This window comes from Brassica oleracea, chromosome C5 (genome assembly GCF_000695525.1).
Source record: "Brassica oleracea var. oleracea cultivar TO1000 chromosome C5, BOL, whole genome shotgun sequence".
Classification (NCBI taxonomy): domain Eukaryota; kingdom Viridiplantae; phylum Streptophyta; class Magnoliopsida; order Brassicales; family Brassicaceae; genus Brassica; species Brassica oleracea.
Window position 1 is genome coordinate 11,640,644 of NC_027752.1, and position 25,041 is coordinate 11,665,684.

At 34.9% G+C, this 25,041-nt stretch overlaps 3 protein-coding genes across 7 annotated transcripts; 2 read left to right on the top strand and 1 right to left on the bottom strand.

Moving 5' to 3' along the window:
- The first annotated feature begins 3,658 nt into the window (after positions 1 to 3,658).
- Positions 3,659 to 5,650, top strand: LOC106295629 (F-box/kelch-repeat protein At1g22040). 3 transcript variants are annotated; one of them, XM_013731585.1, is made up of 2 exons: positions 3,659 to 3,921; positions 4,006 to 5,650. In XM_013731585.1, exon 2 carries the CDS (start codon positions 4,028 to 4,030, stop codon positions 5,435 to 5,437), a length of 1,410 nt encoding a protein of 469 aa, XP_013587039.1. In that variant the 5' UTR covers positions 3,659 to 3,921; positions 4,006 to 4,027; the 3' UTR covers positions 5,438 to 5,650. The 3 variants fall into 3 exon arrangements, with proteins under 3 accessions (XP_013587039.1, XP_013587040.1, XP_013587038.1); XM_013731586.1 differs by having other exon boundaries at positions 3,659 to 3,865; XM_013731584.1 differs by having other exon boundaries at positions 3,659 to 3,795.
- Positions 5,651 to 11,671: 6,021 nt separating this feature from the next.
- Positions 11,672 to 13,308, top strand: LOC106294255 (membrane-anchored ubiquitin-fold protein 6). Of its 2 annotated transcripts, XM_013729824.1 has the most exons (4): positions 11,672 to 11,870; positions 12,021 to 12,346; positions 12,672 to 12,842; positions 13,003 to 13,308. In XM_013729824.1, the coding sequence occupies exons 2-4, from the start codon at positions 12,217 to 12,219 to the stop codon at positions 13,056 to 13,058; spliced, it is 357 nt and encodes a 118-aa protein (XP_013585278.1). In that variant the 5' UTR covers positions 11,672 to 11,870; positions 12,021 to 12,216; the 3' UTR covers positions 13,059 to 13,308. The 2 variants fall into 2 exon arrangements, with proteins under 2 accessions (XP_013585278.1, XP_013585277.1); XM_013729823.1 differs by having other exon boundaries at positions 11,751 to 12,346.
- Positions 13,309 to 13,366: 58 nt separating this feature from the next.
- Positions 13,367 to 21,260, bottom strand: LOC106294253 (myosin-11). Of its 2 annotated transcripts, XM_013729822.1 has the most exons (11): positions 21,127 to 21,260; positions 20,936 to 21,042; positions 20,313 to 20,422; positions 20,014 to 20,214; positions 19,803 to 19,925; positions 19,540 to 19,704; positions 14,885 to 19,402; positions 14,434 to 14,589; positions 14,158 to 14,259; positions 13,933 to 14,078; positions 13,367 to 13,854 (listed from the first exon to the last, which is right to left on the bottom strand). In XM_013729822.1, the coding sequence occupies exons 3-11, from the start codon at positions 20,388 to 20,390 to the stop codon at positions 13,578 to 13,580; spliced, it is 5,766 nt and encodes a 1,921-aa protein (XP_013585276.1). In that variant the 5' UTR covers positions 20,391 to 20,422; positions 20,936 to 21,042; positions 21,127 to 21,260; the 3' UTR covers positions 13,367 to 13,577. The 2 variants fall into 2 exon arrangements, with proteins under 2 accessions (XP_013585276.1, XP_013585275.1); XM_013729821.1 differs by having other exon boundaries at positions 20,936 to 21,260.
- Between the last annotated feature and the right edge of the window lie 3,781 nt (positions 21,261 to 25,041).

Genomic DNA, 25,041 nt, shown 5'->3' on the forward strand with positions numbered 1-25,041 from the left:
CTAAATAGATCAATCATATTGTGGAGAGACAGAGAAGGGTGATTATCAGAAGAGCGAGAAGGAAGTGGCAGAACAAGTCATATCAAGAAAAGACAGCTGTAATTTCATAAAGACATCAAGTGGTAGATTGAAGTGTGATGCTTAAGGTTGGTAATAATTATTTTATATAAAAATTTACTACTTTTCCAAAAGCATCTCTGCTTCTATTTTTGTAGTAGTAGCTGTTGTACTCACTTAGACTCAATCAATATTATATTACATCAACAGACGTGGACAAAATCGAGAGAGGCCAGATTTGTCAAAGGAAGTGTAACATTGTTAGAAAAGGATCTTCATTGTTCATAGAGAATCCAATTGATGACACAAATCGATAAGTACATTTTAGCAAGAAAAGATAGTAAAATAGCTATTAGCGGCATATGTGCTGGTACCATTAACTATAGCTACTCAACTACTTGAGCTCATTCAGTACCAGAAAAGCACCCATTGGCTACGAGGGCGCTAGAGAAGGAGTTCTAAGCAGCAGTTCTTCCATACCAATTTAGCTTTTCGGTGTTGCTATTGTCATAACAACCGGTAGACCATAGGTTGGCCCAACCCAGTAGCTCTCGTTCATATGATTAGTAATTGGTATCTCAGTTACTAACCAAACAAAGAAAGATAAATAAACTTCTCTATCAGTCAATAATTGTGTTATCTCTTATGGTTTAGGGTTTATAAGAGAGAAGGAGGTTTTTATTTTTTTTTAACTTAGGAGGTATTGGTTCATTAGTAATAGGTAAGGGTTTTAGAGGTACACAATATTGGACTTTGGTGCGATTTTATGTTTAAATTAGTAGTCAAAGTTTCCTTTTAGGAGAGTTTACTAGCTCTTAAACATAAAAGTAAATTGAGAAAATATCATCATTAGTTCTACGGTTTTGTGTGGACCTATCTCTATATCTAAATCAAGGTCGGCCCCTTATCATTCTACTACGACTACTCTCTCTCACCAGCTATTTGTCATCATTGTCATTATTCTACCTTACACTTTTACCTTACCCACAAAAGAACATTAGAAAGATGAAAAACATAACAGACTGCAAGTAAGTGGTGAAAAACTAGACTTGCGCTTGTGTAGATGATGGGATAGTGTAAGGTGTGGATTTGAATAATTTCATGTGGTACTGAGTACATTGTACTAAGTGTTCCTAAAATCATAGCGAAGACTAAGACTTAACTGTAAGATTCATCATCCATGCAAAATGTGGCCCTTTCAAAGTTTCCTTTTGAACACACAAGAGTGCCTTCTTTGTTCCTTCCAGTTTTTGTCCTTTTATTTAATTAAACCTTAAGCGTTTTTTGTTACGTTGTATGATTTAACAAGACACTGGTTTCATGTTTGTTCTCACGTGCATCATTGAAACAATGTTATTAATTGTCGTGAAGGATTGATACTCTTTGGTATTTTCAGAAAGATAAATATTTAAGCTTTTGGATCTTTTGGACCGTGATGTCTTACTGTAATTGATTCTTCTGGCATCAATATCCTTATTATAATGATGCAGCCATTTATCAAACTATTTTGTGGATTAGATTTTACTTGACTATCCACTGCTCTATTGCATATATATGTTCATGACTGAAGTTCTATATAGATATGTCACAATGCTATTAAATATTTTGATTTTTCTAATATGGAATAGAATAATCTATAATGCATTGTATGTCTCATATTATATGTCATTCTTTTAGTGTTTGAGAGGAGTTAATGACTATTCTTAGCTATTATCTTGACACCAACTAGGAGTTTGACTCAATGATTTTTGTCCTAGTGAATGAAACAATTTTTTTTTCCTTCTGTTCTATGAACAGATCAGACAATGTTCTCATATTAGTTGAAAACAGAAGAATATTCAAAGCTTTTTGATCTTTTATCGATCCCTCCTCAACTTTGCTACAGAGATTTGTGTTCCTTGTGAGTGCAGGAAGTATGGCTCTACTTAGTCCCGAACAAGCAGTGCCAGAACACGTTTAATCGGATGTCCCAAGCAAAACAAAAAAAAAAAATGCCAGAAAGCGAAAAATCTCATGACTAGCCAGTGCTTTACCAGTAGAGTCACAGCTCGCTCAAAAGAAGACACACTATCCATTGCTTATGATTAATTATTTACTACATCAAATGGATAACGCTACAAGGAAATGAAGTTACAAAAAGAAGAACAATGTCGTAAAAACAACAAAAGAACTTTTCTAAGTTATACTACAAGTTACATACATACACATGAATGATAGTTGAAATCAAATAAAAATTCCAGTAGACTAATCAGTTAAAGCGAGTTTGGCGGGAAGAGGAGGTTTGATAGCAAACCAAACACCAACGCAGTTCATAAATTTTGTTTCTAAGAGATGTCAAAAAATACAAAAGTTTCCAAAACTCTATATTTGAAGTTTCAAGGTGTTTTTCTCCTAAAGAAAAACTTCAAACTTAACTTGAAAACTATTTGTATTTTATATCATGATCCTTATATTTGTCATAAATAATTTAAATTCATAAAATTTTTGTAGATAACTAAGCACATATATAAAAATATTACAACAATATTAATTAATAAAATGTTATATTGAAGTAGAAATTTTAAATAGAAACAACATAATTAATATTAAACTTCAAGCAAAATATCATATTATTCAATAAAATTATTTTTGTAATATATATATGATCAACTAATGCATTTCGAAGTAAAAAATATTTCTCTTTATTTTTAATTTGTAGATTACAAACTAAAAATTGTTGAGATCGAGTGATCTTAGACTTGTAAATACATTAGATCTGAACAAGAAAGTAAAAGAGAAAAAAAAATTGCTAAAAGACTTAACTTCTATCGATGATATTAATACTCGTGAATCCGATCTGAATAAGAAAGAATTGTACGGAAAATACATCAAAACAACAACAACCATCTTCGGTTACACAAAATTTGTTTACAATATTTTGAGATTTGGAGGTTCCGATCAAATTTACCTGACTATTAGTGTAGTTGTAATATTTAAATTTTTGTAATAGTTATGTCTTCATGTAAATTTTTATAATCTTATTTTAAAGTTTTATTTTTATTTTATTTATTTAATTTTATGTGTAAAACTTAGATTTATAAAAAAATTAAAATTTTAATAAGATATAAAATTTTAAGAATTAATACGATAAACTAAAAAATATTTAAAAATTATAAATGTGATTTGTAATTGTAGAGACCAAAATGCAAAAAAAGAAAAATTTGAAGTTTTGAAGTTCCTTTTTGGAGAGCCAAAAACTTTGTATTTGAAGTTATAGAGTGTCTTTTGAAGATATTCTAACGCAAATAAATAAAGAAACCATATCATATGCAAATTTAAAAACCAAAGAAGAGAGAATATTCAAGAGTCTACCATTTCTTCAACAGCTTGTTATTTCGTTCACCACAAAAGAATTTTTAATTTCACTGATCGATAATCAACAAAACTAATGTTGATTTTTGTTGACTCTGGAAGAAGAAGTTTAGTTGACTTTCTAGAAGAAGCAGACCGGATTACCTAAAAATCCGATCCACTTACACATCATCTCATCAATCCAACGGTCACCATTAAATGACACACAGTCCCCAGAACAAATTAAATTTTTTTAAAAAAAACCGTGCGTCGAATGATTCAACTAACCCAAAATAAAAATTAAAAACACAATCTTCAATCCGAAAAAAGACAATTCCGAAAACATGCGTGTGGTTCGGATAGATCTAAAGGTTCTATCTTAACTCCTCGATCTCTCTCTCGTCTTCGGTAAGAGATTCTCATCTCCCAGCTTTGTTACTAAGTCTCTGAAGTTTAGATTCGAACGATGATCCTAAAGGTTCTTATCGGTGAATTCATTTTGTCTCCTTGATCCTCTCTGAATCCTCTCACTAAGTATGTAATTAGGACTTGTGGGTTTGTGTTCTTGATTGTAAAGTTTGTTACTTTTAATCGTGAAAAGTCCTGATTTTGCTGCAGAGACTATTGATTAATTGCTCTGATGGGTTCTGTAATGAGCTTGAGCTGTTCCAAGAGGAAAGCAACAAGCCGAGACGAGGAACCCTCAAACTCATCTCGCAAAAGACGAAAGTTATCTTCTTTAAACGATGAAGAAGAATACAACTGCAGATTGATTCCTAACCTCCCTGATGAGCTATCTATACAGATTCTCGCTAGGCTCCCGAGAATCTGCTACTCGAGCGTTCGGTTAGTCTCACGGAGGTGGAGATCAGCCGTATCCACCTCCGAGGTCTATGCTCTGAGGAAAGAGCTTGGTATAACCGAGGAGTGGCTCTACGTGCTGACCAAAGGCCAAGATGATAAACTTCTATGGTACGCTTTGGATCCTGTCTCCACCCGATGGCAGAGACTGCCTCCAATGCCTGTTATCGTCTGCGAAGAGGAGTCTAGAAGGAGCTTATGGAACCTCAAAGTCGGTGAGATAGTAAGAAGCTTGCTCGGTAGAAGAGACGCTTCCGAGCAGATGCCCTTCTGCGGATGCGCTATTGGCTCTGTCGACGGGTGTCTCTACGTTCTCGGAGGGCTCTCCAAGTCCAAAACCGTGAGCTGCGTCTGGAGATTCGATCCCATTGTTAACTCGTGGAGCGAAGTGAGCTCTATGCTGGCCAACCGTGCTTACTCCAAAACAGGAGTGTTGGATAAGAAGCTCTACGTCGTTGGAGGCGTTGACCGTGGACGTGGAGGCTTATCTCCTCTTCAGACAGCCGAGGTTTACGATCCAACCACCGACGTTTGGTCTCAAGTCCCTAGCATGCCTTTCACTAAGGCCCAAGTGCTGCCCAACGCCTTCTTGGCTGACTTGCTGAAGCCCATCGCCACGGGGATGACTTGCTACAACGGCAGGTTGTGCGTGCCTCAGAGCTTATACTCGTGGCCTTTCTTTGTGGACGTTGGAGGTGAGGTTTATGATCCTGAGACGGAGCTTTGGGGGGAGATGCCGTCTGGGATGGGTGAAGGCTGGCCCGCGAGGCAGGCGGGGACGAAGCTGAGCGTTGTGGTGGATGGGGAGTTGTATGCTTTTGATCCTTCTAGTTCCATGGAGAATGGGAAGATTAAGGTTTATGATCAGAAGGAAGATGCTTGGAAAGTTGTTATAGGGGAAGTGCCTGTTTATGACATGACGGATTCGGAGTCTCCTTATTTGCTTGCTGGGTTTCATGGGAAGCTTCATTTCATTACTAGAGATCATAATCGTAACGTTACGGTGTTGAGAGCTGATGTGCCTGACGTATCAGGCTCTAGCTCTAGCTCCAAGTGTGTTTTGGGTCCAGGTTCTTTTAAGGAGAAGGGTGATGCAGTTAACAAGTCAGATACTGTTATTTGGAAAGTTATTGCGAGTAAGGACTTGGGTGCTGCTGAGCTTGTTAGCTGCCAAGTTATAGATATATGAAAAAGCATTGACACTGAGAAAATCTGTGTGTAGAGCCAAAGTTTGAAGGTTTATGATGTGTTATTCCCAAAAGATATTTTTATAAAAGTATAATTCTTCAATTATGATATACAGATTCTGTATACTTCTAGCTTTGGCTGTGGCATGTAAGCTTGAGCAATAGAAAGTTGTGTAACAATATATAGATATGGCCACTGTTTTATTGATTTCATATGGGGCAAATCTCCAAAATAGTATATTTCTAAGTTTATATCACAAAAATAGCACTCAAAAACTAAAATGACCAAAATAGCACCTTTCTAAGTTTATCCTTTGAAAATTTTAATTTTTTTATTTTTCAAAATTTGAAATCTTATCCCCAAAACCTCATTTTTCAACTCTAAACCCTAAACCCTAAACCCTAAATCCTAAACCCCACCCTTTAACTCTAAACCCTAAGTTTGTGACTTTTGATAAAACATTAAGTGCTATTTTTGTGACTTTTGACCTTGAGTGATAGTTTGGAAACAAAAACTTGATTTAGTGCTATTTTTGTCTTTTTCTCTTTCATATGTGCATGTAAACACTATAGCAGTTCCTGGAAGTAAAAAAGAATTGTTTCAGCTATTGATCATTTTGCTTAACCGGAAGTGCCGGTTCGGTTAAGAATCTCTTTTTGGTTTTTCCAATAATGGTGGACCTAAGGACCTAACACTATGGATGTTGGAGGCAGAAGAAGAAGAAGAAAACAGGTAAAAAGAAAGACTGAAAATATCGTTAATGCGTTGGAATCAAGAACGTATCATATTCATATGCTCATAAAGCCATAAAACCATTTTCTGATTCTCATTTGACACTTCACCCTCTCTTTATATCTTCCTTTTTTCTTATAATGAAAGTTGGTTCTTGATTTCAACGAATCTCTTTTGTGATTAATTTTCGTATTACTTTAATTTGATGTGAATGAGAAAGTCCTTTTTTCTTTCCTTTCCTGAATGCATATCTATCTATTTATATATAATAGTGTTTCGCTCCCTCTTGGTTCCGCCACGTAAGATGCCAGCTAGATAAGTTGAAGATTCCTATGCTGATACGTGTCCTCTAAATGAAACGCTGCGCGTTAACAGAAACAACATGGAAGTGGGCCGTGTTATGTGTGTGGGCTCTGTGTTCTCTCATATTAACTAAGCCCAAGAGTTACTGACCTACGCCTCGGGTTCATAGTGTTCTTTCTTCTCTGCTGTCCGAAAGCTTGAGATGTTGTAGTCGGCGTGACGATTTCTTTTGTAGGGTTTCGATTGCGTCCTTTGAACTCCTTTTCCATCAATTGAAATTAAATCACTTACATATTCATCGCACTAAACATCTACTTAACTCCATTAGCCACGATCTATACTTTAATGTGAAGTTATCCTCTGCGAGGCGGTGATCTACAGGTATAAAAAGGTTAGCTTTCTTCCTCTCAAAACCATCTTCTCGATCTGTTGAACCAACAAAGTAAACTTATTTTCTGAGAAATGGCTAACTCGAAAATTCTTCTTTTTGATTTGAGGTTGGGTAGATGTTCCTCCACCGCTGAGGTTAGGTTACGGTTCTGGGACAGGAATGTCAAGCAAAATCTGGAACCAAGAAAGATGAAGAATTGAGACGCGGAGTACGTGAGTGGCAAAGCGGCAGAGTAAGCGACAGAGAGAAACGCAGCACTCGGCGGAGGTAAGCGGTGGAGAACAACGCAGCAAAGGCGCATAACAATGAACAAGCGGCGTTGAGATGGAGCAAGTGACGGAAATAGTGAGATGGAAGCCATGGAACAAGTGACAGAGAGTGTGACGAGAGATAGATAAGGCAATTGCTGCAATTCAATCAGGCACGAGGGAGGTTGATAGGCTCTCGGACAGGGTAAATTAATTACTCTTTTAGGCAAACATTTTACAAAGGGACATGTCTAATTGTGCTTCTTTCTTTCAAAGTAGATACTCATGATAAGAAGATGACACCTATTGAAGATATCAAATCTCTAAACATGAAAACATAACCACGGGGATGATTGAAGGTGATTGAAGTTGGAAACATAACCACGGGGGTGCTGAAAGAATAGCCTATTAGAGATATAATTCTGAATCGGTTTGTTGATTAAGTTTATTTTTTACATGTGTTTGATCATTCTTAGTTTAAAACTAAAGCCGTCGTGTAGACTCATTGTCTTCGGATTTTAGAAACAAAATCATGCTTTAATTTTCTTAGAAATTCAATTTCTTATATCCAAATTGTTATTTTCACTCTTCGGGAGATAATTTAATCTCAGGTATCTTAAAACTTTTCTATCCAGATCTTTATTCTAACTTCTGTAGGATATAATTTTCAGATCCGTTTGTTGATACTGAAAAGAGCTGCATACTGCATTGGAAGACGCTAGGAAAAGGCTTCGTGTAATAGAAGGCTGAAGCTTCTTTGTGGAAAGACACCGCTTTTATAGTCTCTGAACATGTTGTCTTCTCTGATAGAACTGTTAGTGTGAAACGAATTTCAAGGAGTGTCCTTATGAGCTGGACAGACGGCTACACGAGCTAAGAAAAGGCTTCATGTGACAGGTTGAAGCTTCTTGGTGGAAAGACACTGCGTATATAGTCTCTGAACATATACCAGAACTGTTTAGAATCAACTCCAACTATCAGAATCGTCGTTACCCTCTCTTTAGGTAAGAAATTCAGTGTTTCAAGTTTTATTAGAAAACAAAAGTGTTTGTAATCTTGTGAAGAAGCTTAATGTTAATTAGTGTTAATCTCATTGAACAGAGACCAAATAAGATAGAAGATTATGTAAACTTCTAAACAAATACAAACTTACGTAACCCGTATAAATGCAGGACCAAGGCCAAATGTGTTTCTGCCTATTCTCAAAAGGAATCTAAGTTAGCTCTCTCGACCTGCCGCATTGCTTGTGTAGATGTAGTACATGACTGTAATGAAAACGAAGCATGAGTTCAACTTCCTTAACTCACCATAAAATAAGAACAGTGACTTGCATAAAACCATATGACTCCAAAATTTCTAACCTGCTATAGAACTCCTAGACTGAGAACAAAATTTAGCAAAACCTTATCCCCCACAAGAGTATATATGTCAGCAAAACTGGCATACTAGAGTATATATGTCAGCAAAACTGGCCTACCAACAGAGTTTAACATATGTAAATCTTAGTTTCCACAAAAATCATTACCATTGTAGAGCTTCAAGCAAAAGCTTCAACCATCAAGCCACTTTTTTTTTGTAAATTTAAGGACGAAAAGGAAGCACTTTCTTTATCTTTATCTAACGCGAAAGAACTTTTATCCCCATAAATTAATATTCAAGAGAAATTTTTTTAATTTTGGTATCAAACCAAAATGAGGAATGGACGAAATATATATATATACCAAATACTGTAATATTGTCCCACAAAATTTCAACAAACCAAATGAAAAGTTGACCTAAACAAAATTTACAATACATACACAAAACCAGTAATAATGCAACAATTATCGAAAGAACAAGAGTAAGATAAAACTAAAAATTAGACCAAAAAGATAAAACTAAAAACAGGAAAAATCAACAAACATAAGCCGGATAGTACTTGATGCCTAAGAATCAATGATACTAAGTGGGCAAAAAAACCAAACCAAACAAACCCGACCCAAACGAACCCAAACCGATCCAAACCGAACCCAAGGTATATGTCTAACCCATTTGGTTCAAGATTTTATCAATATAAATGGTTCGGTTTGGTTTTAAACCGAACCAAACCGAAAAACCGAAGTATTTTTTAATTAGATTAATTAAATATATTAATAATATTAAGATTTAAAATAGTTAACCATAATTTTATACATTTTACTTTTAAATGAATAGAATAAACACAACTAAAAATAAAATAGAAAAATATGAATTTCATACATTAACATCAAAACGGAAAGGTTATTTTATGTTATTTATACTAGGTTTGAAGATAATATTTTTTTTTTTGTCAGCTGAAACTTCTTTTCAAAAAGTTTATGTCTTCCAAATAGCTTGCAAAGGCTGGCCACTCTTCTGGTTCCGAAACCATCTTCACCAATTGAGCACAATATGTTTCAAAAGTAACACAAAACTGTCTAAGATTCTTCATACATTCCATTGCCCATATGAGAGCCTCTATCTCTGAGTGTAGTGGCGACTGACTCGTTCTCGTATTCCTTGTTCCCATTAGTCCATCGTAACCTTCCAGAGTACTATATCATCCTTCCCCTGAATATCTATCCTCATTTTTCCAAGATCCGTCCGTAAAACACCATCTACCTGGTATACTCATGATTGTCAAAGGTACATGAACTTGGGTGCGGTACATACCCTGAGTCTGAGAGTTTTGTGCTTCCGCCCAAAGTAACGATTCAGTTTCTGCCAATCTGAGAGTATCTATCGGGTCCATATCCAAATTGCTAAAAACTTTGTTGTTTCTACCTTTCCATATATACCAGAGAATCCAAGCAAAATAATGATCCTCCATTTCGGGGATATTCTCCAAAATAAATGATCCATATTGGTAAACAATGACTGAGTGAGAAATATGAAGTAAATAATGATATAGTATCAAATGGTGATTTATTTATGTTTTTATAAATCATATTTTTTTAATTGAACTAGAACAAAACTAAAAAAATCAACTCAGTTGAACTGAAAAATACAAATAAAACCAAATAAAACCCAACCAAAAACAAACCAAACCAAACTAAAACCGAACCGAACACAAACCAAACAGAAATTAAAACCTAACCAAACTGAACATAAACCAAACCATATTAATTTGGGTTGATTTTGGTTCAAGTTTTCTTAGATCCAAATAGCCCAAACCAAACCAAATCCAAACCAAACCTGTAGTTAAACCGAAATGCCCACCCTTAATCTCGATATCACTTCAAAAGGATGATCCAATTGAAAAACCATCGAAGTCATAGTGAACAAACCAAAAAAATGGTTGCAAAAGAAAGTATATTTTGAAAAAAAACATCACATCCCGGCCCTAGTATTATCTAAACATCACTAGGCTGTTATTTATTTCATTCAAGAGATGTATTGGTGTTTCGTGGAATGCACGAACGAATTTTCCTTCATAACTTATAGTATTTGGTTGGCGAACATTTGAAAATTTAACCGAATCTAACCGGAATCAAATTATGTTGCATCGGTTTTGTATTCTCGCATTATTTGAACAAACCGATTATACCAAATTTTATCATTTGCAGGTTGGTTTACATAATTACATTTGGCTTCACTACTTGAAAAACATAGTTATACTTGGGTAACATTTCCCGGACCAAATGTTTAGAAGCATTTCATCAAAATTCATTAAGAATACCACTTAATTTCATATCTAGATCACTAGAATTCCTTGTCTATAGTGCTAAACGTAAATGATTACAATTTTCAGAAGAATCACAACTCAGCTTATGTAGAAGAGATATCTTGAATGTTTAAACTCCACATAAAGAAAAGAATAACAATAAACTACCGACAATCCTCTCAAATGGACCTTTTTAGTTTTTGTCACAAAAATAGATCCAAAAAACTAAAATGACAAAAATAACATTTTTTATTTCAAAAATTTTAAATTTTTTTTAATTTGAAATCCTATCTCCAGAATCCCACTCTCCAGCTCTAAACCCTAAACCCTAAATTCTAAACCCTAAACCCTAAACTCCACCCCTTAACTCCAAACTCTAATGTCTAGATTAATTAATCCTAGGGGTATAAGTGTATATTTACTTTTTTGATTAAAAATTTAAGTCTATTTTGGTCATTTTTATTTTTAGAATCTATATTTGTGACAAAAAAATTTTTAGGTCTTTCGTGAACTGTTGTCGTATTTATGAGTTAGCATTAGGTTATTAAATACTCCCATCTTTAAATTAGTTAAGTAGTTAGGCTTATATTGTTGGTGGCTGCCATTTTCTAACCATTCCTAAATGCCAGGACTACCCCCTTGTTACAAATCACATATAAAATTTGGCATATATGCCCAAAGTATTTAAAGGAACAAAATGCTATAAAATAATTGAGAGATGACATGGAGGGAACCCACAAATAAGCCCAATATCTTTCTTTTTTAAAAGAATGTCAAGAAGAGTATCAATACCCATTTAACATAAATCAAATAATTGAGAAATCCACTAGTACATTTTTGATATAGTACAACATGGCCAGAGTTTAGGCCTAATCATATTTGCATTATACATATAAAAAAACTATATTCTCATATCGTCAATATATATCACCATCAAACAATCTAAGGTTAATTAGACAAAATTTCTTGATAATTAAAAGAAAAAGTCAGCATAATTGTGAGAGATTAAGAGAAGGGTAGAAAAGTCAAAATAAAGAAGAATCTCACTTGACAAATTAAAATCTGTGCTGCTCAAAGACACAGCCTTGCAACCCAAAGCGTCTCTCTTCTTTTCTTCTTCATCTTCATCTTCATCTTCATCTTCTTTCTCTTTCATTTTTTTCTTAATCGAAAACCTTTCAATTATAATTGAATCTGTTCTTCTTCAGAAACCGTCAAAAAGAGGATTAAAGTCTGTTTCTTTTTGCAGGCAATCCCTCTTGGCGCGTCTGTTTCAGCAACTGGGTTTTGAAGTTTTCAACAAAACTTGATTTGGGTTTTGGTATTTTGGTTGGATTGGCGAAAAAGCATGTCTTGTGTTCGATGATATTCCCCAGAGAGAGAAAAGGTGAAGACTTTTGAATCTTTTTTTTGTATTTGGGGGTTTTGGTGGGGGAAATAGAGAAATGGCAGGTGAAGATTGGATAGAGCTCAAGTTTAGACTCGCTGATGGCACTGACATAGGTCCCTCCAAGTACAATCAATCTATGACTGTTTCTTCTCTCAAAGAGAAGATCATCTCTCAATGGCCTAAAGGTAACATATGTTTCTTAAAAAAAAACTTCATATTCTTTGATTCTTGTTTCTGCCTTTCCATCATTGAAATTTGATTTGCTAAGAAGTTCATCTTCTTTGATTCTTGTTCCTGTAATGATTTAATGTATACCGAACGCTTTTATTTGCCTAAGTTTAGGTACTGAGAGCTTTGTAAAGTTTGAGAATTTAACAGATAAAAGGTTGGTTTATTGTTTTCATGGTTTAGATGTTTGGTAACCATGGCCTTGTTTGGAATGATACTCTACTACTTAAGGTTGTGTTAGAACTGCAATTTTCAAGTGTTATTTATCTCTGTTTTGACCAGACTTAGAAAACATTCCAAAGACTGTAAATGATTTGAAGCTCATCAATGCGGGGAAGATACTGGACAACAACAGGACACTTGCTGAATCAAGGCTTCCCGTTGGTGAACTTCCAGGAATGATCATCACTATGCATGTTGTTCTTCGCCCTCCTACTTTAGACAAAAAGAGTGGTAATTGTTTCATTTACTTTTTTTCTTTATCATCATCTAATAGTAGGTTTCATTTGATTCTCTAGTCGCTTATTAATATGGTATTCAGATTCCAAACTTTCATCAGAGATCCTTTGGGACATATCATCTCATTATATGTTTACTTTCATCTGTTACACAGAAAAACTGCAGAATGATCCTCCCATGAAGAATCGTTGCGCATGCACCATTTTGTAGCTGCAAGTAAATTGGATCATATAGAGATTTTATCCTTCATGATAATATATAGCACTGGGTGATTGATGCTCAGCTGAGAAGTTCCCTTATTGGCATAGACATGGAAAAAAAAAAACAAAGGATCTTCATTACAGAACTTGTTTACATTTGTGTGGTTGATAATTTATTTTTCATCTTTTCTTCATTGTTTATCAAAAATGGCTCAAGAAAATGTACTACAATTCTTGAAGGATGATTGCTTTTTTATATATATACAATACGTGCAGAACAAACATTTTGAAAGACAAAACATAACAGGAGTTTTCTAGTAATTGAAAATTACGGTTTGATTCTCTGAGTTGAACAAGTTGGGTTTCTGTACAATACAGAGAAGACATCACTTTGAGAACACCATATGTTTGAATTAAAGAACATTTTATATTAAGCTATCTATAACTTGAGAGACCACTGTTAGAACTTGGACTTATTATTCAACATCCTTGGGGACATATATACATACATAGTATCATCATCTGTGCATTAATGTTCACCAAGAGTTGCTGAAGATGAACGGTTTAATCCCGTTCCTTTCTTGGACGCTCTTACGTTCTTCAGAGTCAACATCAGCTTTTGTCTCTCTCCTTCAACCTCTGCAAACTTGAGGCTTAGCTGAGAGTAACGGTCATGCATCTCCTTGAGCTCTGTCTCGATAGATGCATATCGCCCTTTGGTCGCCAGCATTTCCTCGATTAGATCGTTTATGTCTCTGAAACTCTGGAAGATTGCTTCGTCATCTGTGTGTTGCTTCAAGAAAGAGCTGCAATTTCAGGCAAAAAAAAAGGGTGTAAGTTCAGTGTTTAGTATAGTTCTTTCTAGTTCCTGCAGGACCATGTACCTCTGAAAATGGATGGTTGACTGTTTTTGCTTTCCACGTAATGCTTCAGCAAGTTCTATTTCCAGAGCAAGAACCCTTTCCAATGCGTTCCCGCAGCTGTGATTCTCGTGAGATAGAGGGAATATACTTTGAAGTTCTTCTTTTGCCTGTAGAAAAGACGATCATAAGACTTGTGGACACACATGCTTCAATATATTACAATCTGTAAATGGTAAGCTTCCGCACCTGACGCAACTGCATCAGCTCTTGTTCCAAACCCGGGAATCTGGTGTCTGAATCATTATCATCTTGAGATTCAAGTAGATTCTCATTCTTCATCCGTTCTAGCTGTAAAGAAGACCAAAAAGGATTCAGCAGGCTCTAACATAAAAAAATGGCTTCCTAGTATACATTTCTGATTCAAGATTGCCATCAAATCCTAATACTAAGCTAGTGCTATCTATCTCTTCAATTATTTTGACTCCACCCCCTAAGACATTTTAAACAACAATGCAACATTACCTCATTGTTTAAGTGATCCAAGCTAGACCTTAAAGTCTCTGCCCTAAAGTTATCATTGATCAAAGCTAGGCTTTCTTCAGTGTTGTCCAGTGCCATTGCTTCTCTGGAAGGTGATTGGTCTCCGTTTTCCTTTACACCCCTCGATTGAATAGCACCCTGATGAACAATAAACATAGTTAAAAGGTATATAAATATTATAAGCACCCTGATGGACAATAAAACGCTTCAATCCAACTTTAATGATATTTACAGAAAACATTGTAGTAACCTAGTCATTTCTAATTTGATTAATCAAGTCAATTAGTTATGCATAGCTTTTCATAAAGAAGGTGCACCGGATTGTTAACATGAAAGCTAGGAAGCAAAACTATTTTTCACATGAGGTCCATGACAAGAATGAAATAACTTGCTGATAAATGCTAAACCAAACGGAGACCTAACAGACGTTTACCTGAAATTTCGGTCTGGGGCTTGCAATTATATCTTTGTCAGCCAACTCCGTTACACCATCTTCCATCGGTATATGTTTACGAGAGCTGGAACGTTGTACTAATTCTCTCATTGATTCTAGCTCTTTAGACATTTTCAGTCTCTCCTCTTGCAGAAAATCTTCAAGCCTCTGTTTTTCTTCCTTGCAGCACTCGAGGCTAAGCAACGAACAATCCAGCTCAGCCTTCATCATGTCATAAGCTGTTGTCTTCTCACGTCTATCGTTTATAACAGATTGCATGTCAGCCTCCAGTTCCAATATTTTATCTTCCAGCTCTTTGGTTCTCTTTAAATAGCTGGATTCTGCCTTCTTCCTTGCTTCATTCTCATCAATGAAGTCTTGTAATTTCATCAGAATTCCTTCGCTATGCTTCTTGGACATGGTCAGTTGATGCTGAAGCTCCTGCAGCTTGGTTTCGTACTGTTCTTTGATGAAAATGATTCTCAACGACTCCTGCTGTGGAGTTAGAGGGGCTTGGTAGTCCGTCTTTTCACGGGCGCGAGTGCATTCAGCTTCAGCGTTGTCCTTGAGCTCTTTCAGATGGATGGACAAGCTTTTGAACTCTTCTGTTTTCAGAATCTGCTCAGAGAGCTTCTGAGTGAGATCACCACACCTATTTTGCAGTTTCTCAATCTCTCTGGCACCTTTTCCACACAGCTCAGCTAGATTATCTTTCAGTACCTCGACTGTTATTTCCGCCTCAGCCTTTAACACCATCAGTTTTTCTATTTCTTCTTCATGCTCAACCAACAAAGATTTCAATTGTTCAACCTCATTAGCACATAGGCTTCTCTCAGAGTAACTTCTTTCTGCATTCTCATCCCTATTTGTGTACTCTTCAATCTCAACTGACATTTCATCATTTCTATCAGTAAGAGCTCTGCTTGTAGCCATGGAAGCCTCTAGCTCAGACTTCAAGACTTCGAGACTAATCAGTAGTTGATTGTTTTCTTCCCTATACCGCTTCTCGTTCACTAGACAATGGTTGAGGGCAGACTCCATATCAGCGTGCCTCTTTTGAAACTCAAGATGGCTCTTAGAGCAGCAGCTAAGTTGTTCTGCAAGGTCATTAACGTAGGTCTCACACTGGTTTTTTGTAACAACATGGTGAACATCTCCAGCTATTAGACACTGAAACAGTTCTTCAATAAAAGAAGACTCTTGATGAGCGTTTCTATCATACTCCAAACTCTGAGAGGACTTTTCAGATTCCATTTCAGCTACCATCTTCTCCAAAAGTTTCTTCTGCAAATCCAAGTTATCCAATAGCAGGTGCTTTTCATCTAACTCAGACGCAAGTTCTTCGATTCTGCTCTCTAATTTGTCTCTCAAACTTCTCTCAATTTTCAATTCTGATTTTACAGAGTCGAGATCTGTCAATAGCTTTATATTATTATCCATACACTGAGCTTCTACATTACGAGAGCCATTGAGTGCAGTCAGTACCTCAAAATGTTCCTTGTGCTTCTCCTCAGCATAACTCTCCCACTCAGATCTTGTGCAAAGGATCTGGATATCTGCTGCTACTGAAAATTCCATCATTGCATGTAACTGAGATTCTAGATCGGAAATATACGATGAATCACGATTCAAGCTTCTCAGAGATGTCTCATATCCTGACAAAAGATGAGTGTGATTTGCCTTCTCCAACTCCAAATCCGAAACCTTTTGCTTCAGATGGACTAACTCAGAGCTTTGCTCATCAAAGCTCAGAAATTTAGAAGTAAGATCTTGCATTTTTGTTTCTAGTTCCTGCCTTGAGCTTTTTTCAAGTCTCAACTCTTGCTCAAACGTTGTCCTTACATTCTCAAGCTCACGCACAAGACCCAAGGTTTCCTGAGATTTATCCAGAAGAGAAACCAGAAGACCTTTTTTCTCTTCAGCTAGTTCTTCCACAAGCAGCTTGGTTCTTCCATGTTCAACAGTTACAGAGCTTAGTACTGAGATCTCTTGGCCAAGCGCCTCATTCTTAGCCACGAGTAGACGCACTTCATTCTCAAAATAATCAAGGCGAGAAACAAAGTCGGTGTAACAGCTCTCATAGTTTTGTTCAGCTTCGGTAATGACCTTCATTCTGTCCATGATAGACTCAGTTTGCATCTGAAGTTTCTCGAGGAGGGCAGTGGAACATTCAAGTTTAGCAACCAAACATTGTGTACTATTCTCATGCGTCTGCTTGAGCTCAGTAATGTCAGACTCTGCAGCCCTCAAATAAGACTCTGTCTTGGATTTCTCCTGCACCAGATCTTTATTTTCTTTCGTAAGTACAAGAATTTTTTCACATATCTTACGCAAGAATTTTTCAAGCTGCTCTGCTAAATCAGGGGACTCCAAATCAATATCCACTCCCCCTTCCCACAGAGGCAAGGAAATGAGCTTTTCACTGTAGCAACCTAATGTTTTCATCAGCTTGTCCTTCAGACTGCCAACGTCCTTCTGAAGATCATCAAACTCAGCCTGCACAGTAGCAAACCGTTTCTGAAGATTAACTTTTTCAAGCGCTTCTTTCTCCACAAGCTCTGTGAGCTCTTTTTTCTCACAAATGCATCTCTCATAACTGTTTTTCCAATTCTTGGACTCCAACACTACAGATTCCAGTTCATCAATCTTTTGCAGTAGGATGAAGTTTTCACGAGTAACATTCTGCAGATTTGCCTCTAAACTTTGATTCTGAAAAGCTACAGCATTCCATTTGGCAATGCATGTGGTTTTCTCCTCATTCAGAGAGAAGACCTCGTCCAACGTAATATCCAGCCTCTGCTTCAACATTTCCTTGGCCTCTGTTGAAAGCTCAAGCTGCCATCCAAGTTCATCAATTTTCCCTTTCATGAGTCTAATGTCGACACTTGCTTGAAGGTAAGTCTCCTGTAGAATTTTTGAGAATACTTCCAGATATAAGTTCCTTGAGTGCATCTCATAAAGTTCTTCTTCAACCTTTTGATATAGGCTTTCTTGCACTTGAAGAGATCTCTGCAAATTTTCCAGAAGAATATCACCCTTTAAGGGCCGTTCCTTCATCCCCTTCTTCTCATTTTGAAACTGTGTGAGTTTTACATCACGAGTAAACTCATCACGAGTGTCCTGTTTCACAGGCTTTGAATCACCAGGGTCTGGAAAAGCTTGCTTGATGAGGTTTTCATTGGTCTCAAACATAGATACAACCTGAGAGGAAAGCAATTCAAGATCCTTCTGCAAATGGTTGACAGCAATAGAATAATTTAACCGCGCCCTTTTAAGTGCTGCCTCTGCAGCCACAGCTCGTTTATCAAGTTCTTCATTCAGAGAAACCAAAGTTTTCTTCTCCTCAGAAAATCTGAGTGCTTGCTCATTCACATCTTGGCGCAACGTTTCCATCTCAGCATTAGCGCCAGTGATACTATAGATGCACGTGGAATGCTCAGTCCTTAGATTCTGTAACTCTACTAGCAACTGCCTTTGAGTTTCCTCGAGCTCCTGGACCAGAGATTCGTAATAGCACTCCATCTGATCCATTTTCTTGGTAAGGCTATCACGTTCAGCTTTAGACTCGTCCAGCCCTCGCACAAGCTCGAGTATTTTGTCTCTCATGGCATTTGCAGAATCTGCTGAATTGGGTTCACGAGATGTAAGATCAGGCATACCGAGATACTGAAGGGGATCAAGCTCTGGTTGATAAATCTCAGTGTCCAACTGAGAACCTGATATGCCTCTCTCATTTTTCTCCGCTGAGGTGGTGGTTTTCTCTGTGCTAATCTGCCTTTTAAAATCCAGTAGAACTCCGAGCAGAGAGTCAAAGTCTGAGAGGAACAAGCGTAAGTCCCTGTCATGGTAGCTATAGCAAACTTTGTTTTGAATTTCTCTGATGTTATCCTCTACAACTGAAAGACCCTGCAGCCATCTTAGCTGTAGGTTGTGGGAAACATTGTCTTGGTCTTTGCTGTTATATCCAACATGTGTTTTGACGTTGCGTAACCTCTCCATCTCTTCTTTTAATTTTAAGCACTCTGACTTCAACAAAGATACTTCTCTGACCAACCGATCCCCAGAACTGATCTCTGAGATAAGTATTTGAGAAAACTCTTGAGCTTTGGAACCTATATCATCTGCATGGCACTGCAACGAGTTCACTTCAGTCTTAATCTCATTAATGGATGAATCCATATCCTCCACGAAGCCTTTAAGCTTAATGTTCTCTTCTATGGCATTGCCCAAATCGCTGTTTTTATTAAGAAACTCTGAACCCCAGCCATTGTGCCACTCGCGAGCGTCTTTCTCTGTCTGAGGGCTCTGAGCAAGTCCGCTCAGATCTCCAGATACCATACTTTTGAGGCTGTCAATTTCATTTGTGCTGGATATGTCATGTTTGTCTGCATTTAGGCTTCCTGATGTGTTTGAAGAGACATCGAATCCCAGTGATGAATCAGGGTCATTTGGCCTCACAGCTTCTTCCACTAAAGAATCATCTCGGAACTTCTCTCTGAAACGCCCTCTTATGTTTGTCTGCATAAAAGTATTGACAATATAAGTTGTTTCAACATCCTCACACCCAAAACTAGTTGTGTGATAAAATTTTCCTATAAATTGGTGAGAATAATACTACAGACATATAAATATATTATTTAGCAGCATATTGTGACCTTATCAACATGACTAAAAGACTCATCAGAAGGGGAAGTTCTGGAACGAGAGGATTCGTCAGGACTGCTATGGTCAGGGGTGGTGGACGGTCCCCTTTCCCTGAGTTCTCTCTGCTGTTCAAACTCTCTAAAACCTGTTTTTGAAGTTAACAGCTGTACAGTGACCTGAAAAATAACAACAGAAAGTTGATCAATCAATCTCTAAGGTTAAGAGGTAAGATAGCTCCTGAATCAATAGAGAAAAGATACTAAATGTTCCATACATGTAAGATAGCTCCTGAATCACAGCCTTGCAAGGGCAATGCTACCGCAAAAGGCTTTAAGGCGTCAGCATATTCAGCAAGGTTGATCATAGCTTCTCCGAGTATACTAGATCTAGAAGTACCCTGATCTCATAAGAAGGGAAGCACAAATTAAAATCCAAAACTACGAGTCAGAAAAATCAGACAAGAAAAATGGGAAAAAAGAAAGTACCATAGCCACAACAATCTTATACAGTTTTTCATCGAATTGCTTGGTCCTTGTATCCTGAAGCAGCCTTGTAGTTTCGTAAATGGGATCACCCCACTTGCAAGTCCCATTTCTGACAAGTGCTTTTGTTGTCTTTGCTGTGGCTTTTAGAGAGTCAGCAGGGATGAAAGATATGAACAGCTTGTCCCATCCTGCTTGTGGAACCTTTTAATAAAAATAAAACAAACCAATTTATCTGATTGTGTTATTCTCCAAATGACACACACCATCAACATGTATCTGAGTGTGTTATTCTGACTTACATGAGTAGCGTGAAACTGCAAGCGAAAGACCACTTTGACTTTGGCTTTCTCCAGCTTCCATTTCGCAAGTCTCGACATTACTAGAGAAAATATCAAAACAGCCTCCTCACCTGAAACACACATAAGCAAGGAACTCAATTTTCTTAATATTCCGTGTTCATCCGGTTACAGCCATTGTAATTACATCGAAGAACAAGCATAGCAGAGACAAAATGATCAAAGAGATTAGAAACAGAACAATGAGACCATCATCTAGTACAAGCTTAGATCCAAGTCACATCAGCTGTTCAACCAGAAGCTAAATTGAATCTTTCCAACAAAGGGATATATTAAAATCAAGCGTTCTGAAACTATTGAGGAGGGTATTTCCTCAATTCCAAGAAAGGAAACAAAAACAAAATCTAAAAGTGCCAATTGCTAAGCTAAATCCTCAGATCCAAAGCAAAGCCCCAAACTTTAGTCAACTTGAAACTCAAAAACTGAGAGCAAAGAGATCCGATTCAACTGCGAGAAAAATGCTAAGAACACTGACCAGAACATGACTCTTATGACCAGATTTGGAAACGAAACTAATAAGAAAAAGAATGGTTAGTTGTGCATTAATGAGAAGATAGATGAGTCACCTTATGTCCGGATCTGAAGGGGAGTACTTATGTCGGAAGCAAGCAATAACGCCCACCAATGGAGAATCTCTTCAACCACGATGTCTCTTCTTCTCCAGCTTTTCCCACTGAGAATAATAATAATATTAAAAAGTGTGTGAATTTGAAATTGGGATATGGTAATAAGGATATGTGGGATTAAGCTGCATTACGGATCTAGAGATTTAGGGGAAAAGAGGAGGAGGAGGAGGAGGAGATTAGGTTTTAGGGTTGATTAATTGACAAGTGTTGGTGAAATATCAGATGGAGATGATTTGATTACAGTCTCACAAAACACAACAGTGTGTGTAGTATTTGGGGTTTTAAGTAAAAGATAAGGATTAATTAAGAAACAATGACATCCCGCCAAAGCCACTTATTAATCTCCCTTCCTTATTTCCCCATTTTATTTAATCACATGGTCCCATTTTGTTTTCCATATATAAGAAATGCAGATTTATTATGTCGGACTATATTTTCATTCTTTTTTTGAGGTGTGTCACCAATTTCAGATTTATTTATTTTTCTCATTTTTCGGAGGTGTATCACCAATTTCATATTTATTTATGGTTAATTTTAGAAAAATTCTCTCAGATAGTTATTTTAATTTTTTGTTATAAAAATAGTTATCAATAAAAAAATACCAAAATACCTCCTTTTTATTTTAAAAATTTTGATTTTAAAAATTTTAAAACATATCCTCGAATCCTCGTTTTTTAACTCTAAACCCTAAATCTAGATTAGTTAATCCAATGATGTAAATGTATTTTTATTTTTTAATAAATTTTACTTTTTTGACAAAAATTTAAAAAATGTTATACAAAACAATTTTTCTTAATTTTAAGTATACCCTGCAATTTAATGAACATTTTTTAATTAAAATAAAATAAGCAAAATAGATAGAAATAATGTACTATACTAACAGAGAACCGAAAAAAATCGAAATCATGTTTGAAAACCACCAAGGATTTGACCAATCTGCTTCCCCAAATGTGCTTTTTTAAAATTAATGACATTTAACGACCACAACGTTGGTATCATAATATAACATTATACATTTAAAAGTTCACTTTTTGTTTTCAAATTAATTTAAAGAACAAAAATAAATTTTATAACCTTAAAAAGTAAACCAAGATCCACTAATATAAAACTTAACAACGGTTGGGCCTCTTAAACTTTTTACAACACATCTCTTTACGTTTGAAAATATAAAATATCAAGACTGCAGTTAATCAGACCGTGGATTATCGATTATTGATTAGTGAAATAATTGTGTTATGTCATCCAAATGTAAACATTCATACATGTGATTAATTAATAATCAATACTATTGAAAGGGAACGAGTCCTAAAAAATCTACTTACAAAAGATTGTTGGACCTATTCATTAACCAATTAAATTTTTGGTCCTACCTTATATTTTCTATTATTTCTCTAATTATACTAACAATTTAATGCTCTCTAACTATACATACATCACTTTTACCATCTATATTATATTTTTGTTATACCAAATTTTTATACATACATAACTCTATTATACTAATTCATATAAATATATTATACCGACATATTATCTTCTCTATTTGTGTCTCATAAATCTAATGACCAAAATAGTAATGATTTCAATAAACAAATTTTTATTGTTTCTTGGTGTGATCCTTTCCATTAAAATTAAAAAGATAAATTTATAATAAATTATCAATAATGAAAACCTATCAATATATTTTGGTTTTTTGTATTTTTAATGATTTATAGTAATAAAATTTTAAAATAAAAATTATAAATTAAATAGTTTATTTAATTTAATGCTTTTTATATATTATTGGATATATCTTAGTTTTCACGAGTCAATCAGTGCCAGGTGATAGGTTATTAACAGGTTTTGGATTTAACCCAAAATTTATCGGATTCTTAAATAGTGATGGTTTATATACGGATCACCAGAATGAGCGATTATATCGTATAGAAACATGTCACGTCAACATAATAATAAATGTATTATAAATTACAAATTTTAAACACATAATTTTATAATTACAAAATTTGGTTTCTTATAATTTTTTTTAAGAAATAAATTTCGTGTTTCTAAGCGTGGATCAAAATCTAGTAGTAGTTTTAAAAGGTAAAGAAAAAAAGATGGTAATGGTAGGCCATAAAACGGCGATAGAGAATGGACCAGGAAGCACGTGGGCTTCAAATTCGTCCGGTCTCTTTTTCTCCCGGTCGCACAGCCAACCAAGCTATTTACGCTTTAGCATGTGATGACCATTCATCCTTTATCATGTGCAACATCGTTGCACGTGGCGGTAATCCGAGTGTTACACAATTCGATGAGGCCGGCTTGGATGATACGGGCTCTTTTGGGCCTATACCCAAATTAACTGAGTATGTGATTATATAGATGAAAATTCAGATTAGTGACTAACCTTACTAAAAATGTTCCTGATAAAGTAAAAGAAGGAAAAATAAAGTAAAAACAGAATTAATGAAGGGGTTATTTGTGAAAAAAAAAAACAAAATTAGTTCTTTAGAGAAAAGGTAAAAAGACAATGTCGTGTCTAGGTATTGGAAGGCCGGAAGCTAAAAAAAAAAAAGTCTCGATGATTTATTCATTCCCTTTCACTTTAGCAGTCGTTATAAAGTAAAAATTTTGTTTTAAAATAAGTATCATTTTATAATTTTGATGCAAAATTTATTGACTTTATACTCTAATTTATTTTTCTGTTGGTTGAAATGTGATTAGGTGGATTGGTAATGATTTTCTATTTAGTAAATATATAAAATTAAATGTTTTCTTAATCTGTATAGTCAAATCTAAAATGACAATTAAAATGAAACGGAAGAAGTAGTAAACATGTATTACAAAAACCCCTACAAAATTATATATTAATGTTTATAAATTCATATGAAGAAAAAATATTTCTTAAGAGAATATAAATTACATAGTCTACTAAACAAAAAATTAAGAAAACTTACACATATTTAAAACTATCTATGATGATTTTGTAACTATTTAATCAAATATATGTTAATTTAGATAGGCTAAAAGGTGGTGTTAGAAATGTATTACTACAATATTAGAAATAAAATGATATGAGCAAAAACAATTCTGATAAAAATATAAATACTAATTTTAATAATACATAGAAAGTTTAAATTCCATAACAGCATAAAATATAACATTTAAGATAGAGGCCTAAGACAATCACTTTTTATAGAGAGAGAGAGAAAAAAAAAGAGACTTTGGATAATTTTTATTTTGTTTTTTCTGTTATTGGTGAAATTTCTGATTGATGAAGCAGAAACTCTATTCAAGTGTTATAAGAAGTAGAAACTTTATAAATTAAAAACATGATAAATTAATAAATAAAATAAACTAATAAATTTCATGAATTCCAAATTCGATCACCGTAAAATATGACATAATTTAATAAAATAATATTTTTTGAAAAATATTATGTTAATATATAATCATGATATAAATATAAATTAACAATTGATATATATATATATATATATATAATTTATATTCACGCAAACCATACATTGTACATTTTGTCTTTTTGAATAGTGAAATCTATTTAAAAAAAATTGAATACTTCAAAATATTTGATGTTTTTTTGTCATTTTACACTTAATAATATATACATCACAGTACATATTTTTATACACCAAATAATAAAATAAATAAATATAAAATCTGTAACTATAAATTTAATCAATATATATATACTCTCATACTCTGTAAAATCAATTATTTTTTGTTTTCTATAAAAATATACTTCAAAATATATAATATGAAAAGTGTTTGTAAATTAATAACTTTAATATTTGATATCGTTTCTAGAATCACTCTATCAAAACAATAGATTTTTGTTTCAGTTAAAAACAAATTACAGTTTGTAAAAAAATTACAGTTTGCTAGTATTAATCTTTCTAAATATTTATTTTTATACTGTTTGTCATACATATATATGGGACCAAAAGGCTTAAATAAATTCTTCAAATCTATGAGTTAAACGCATTATCGTTATTCTTTTCCTGATTTTCTAATAGCACTTAAGTATAAAGTATGTGTAATGGGGA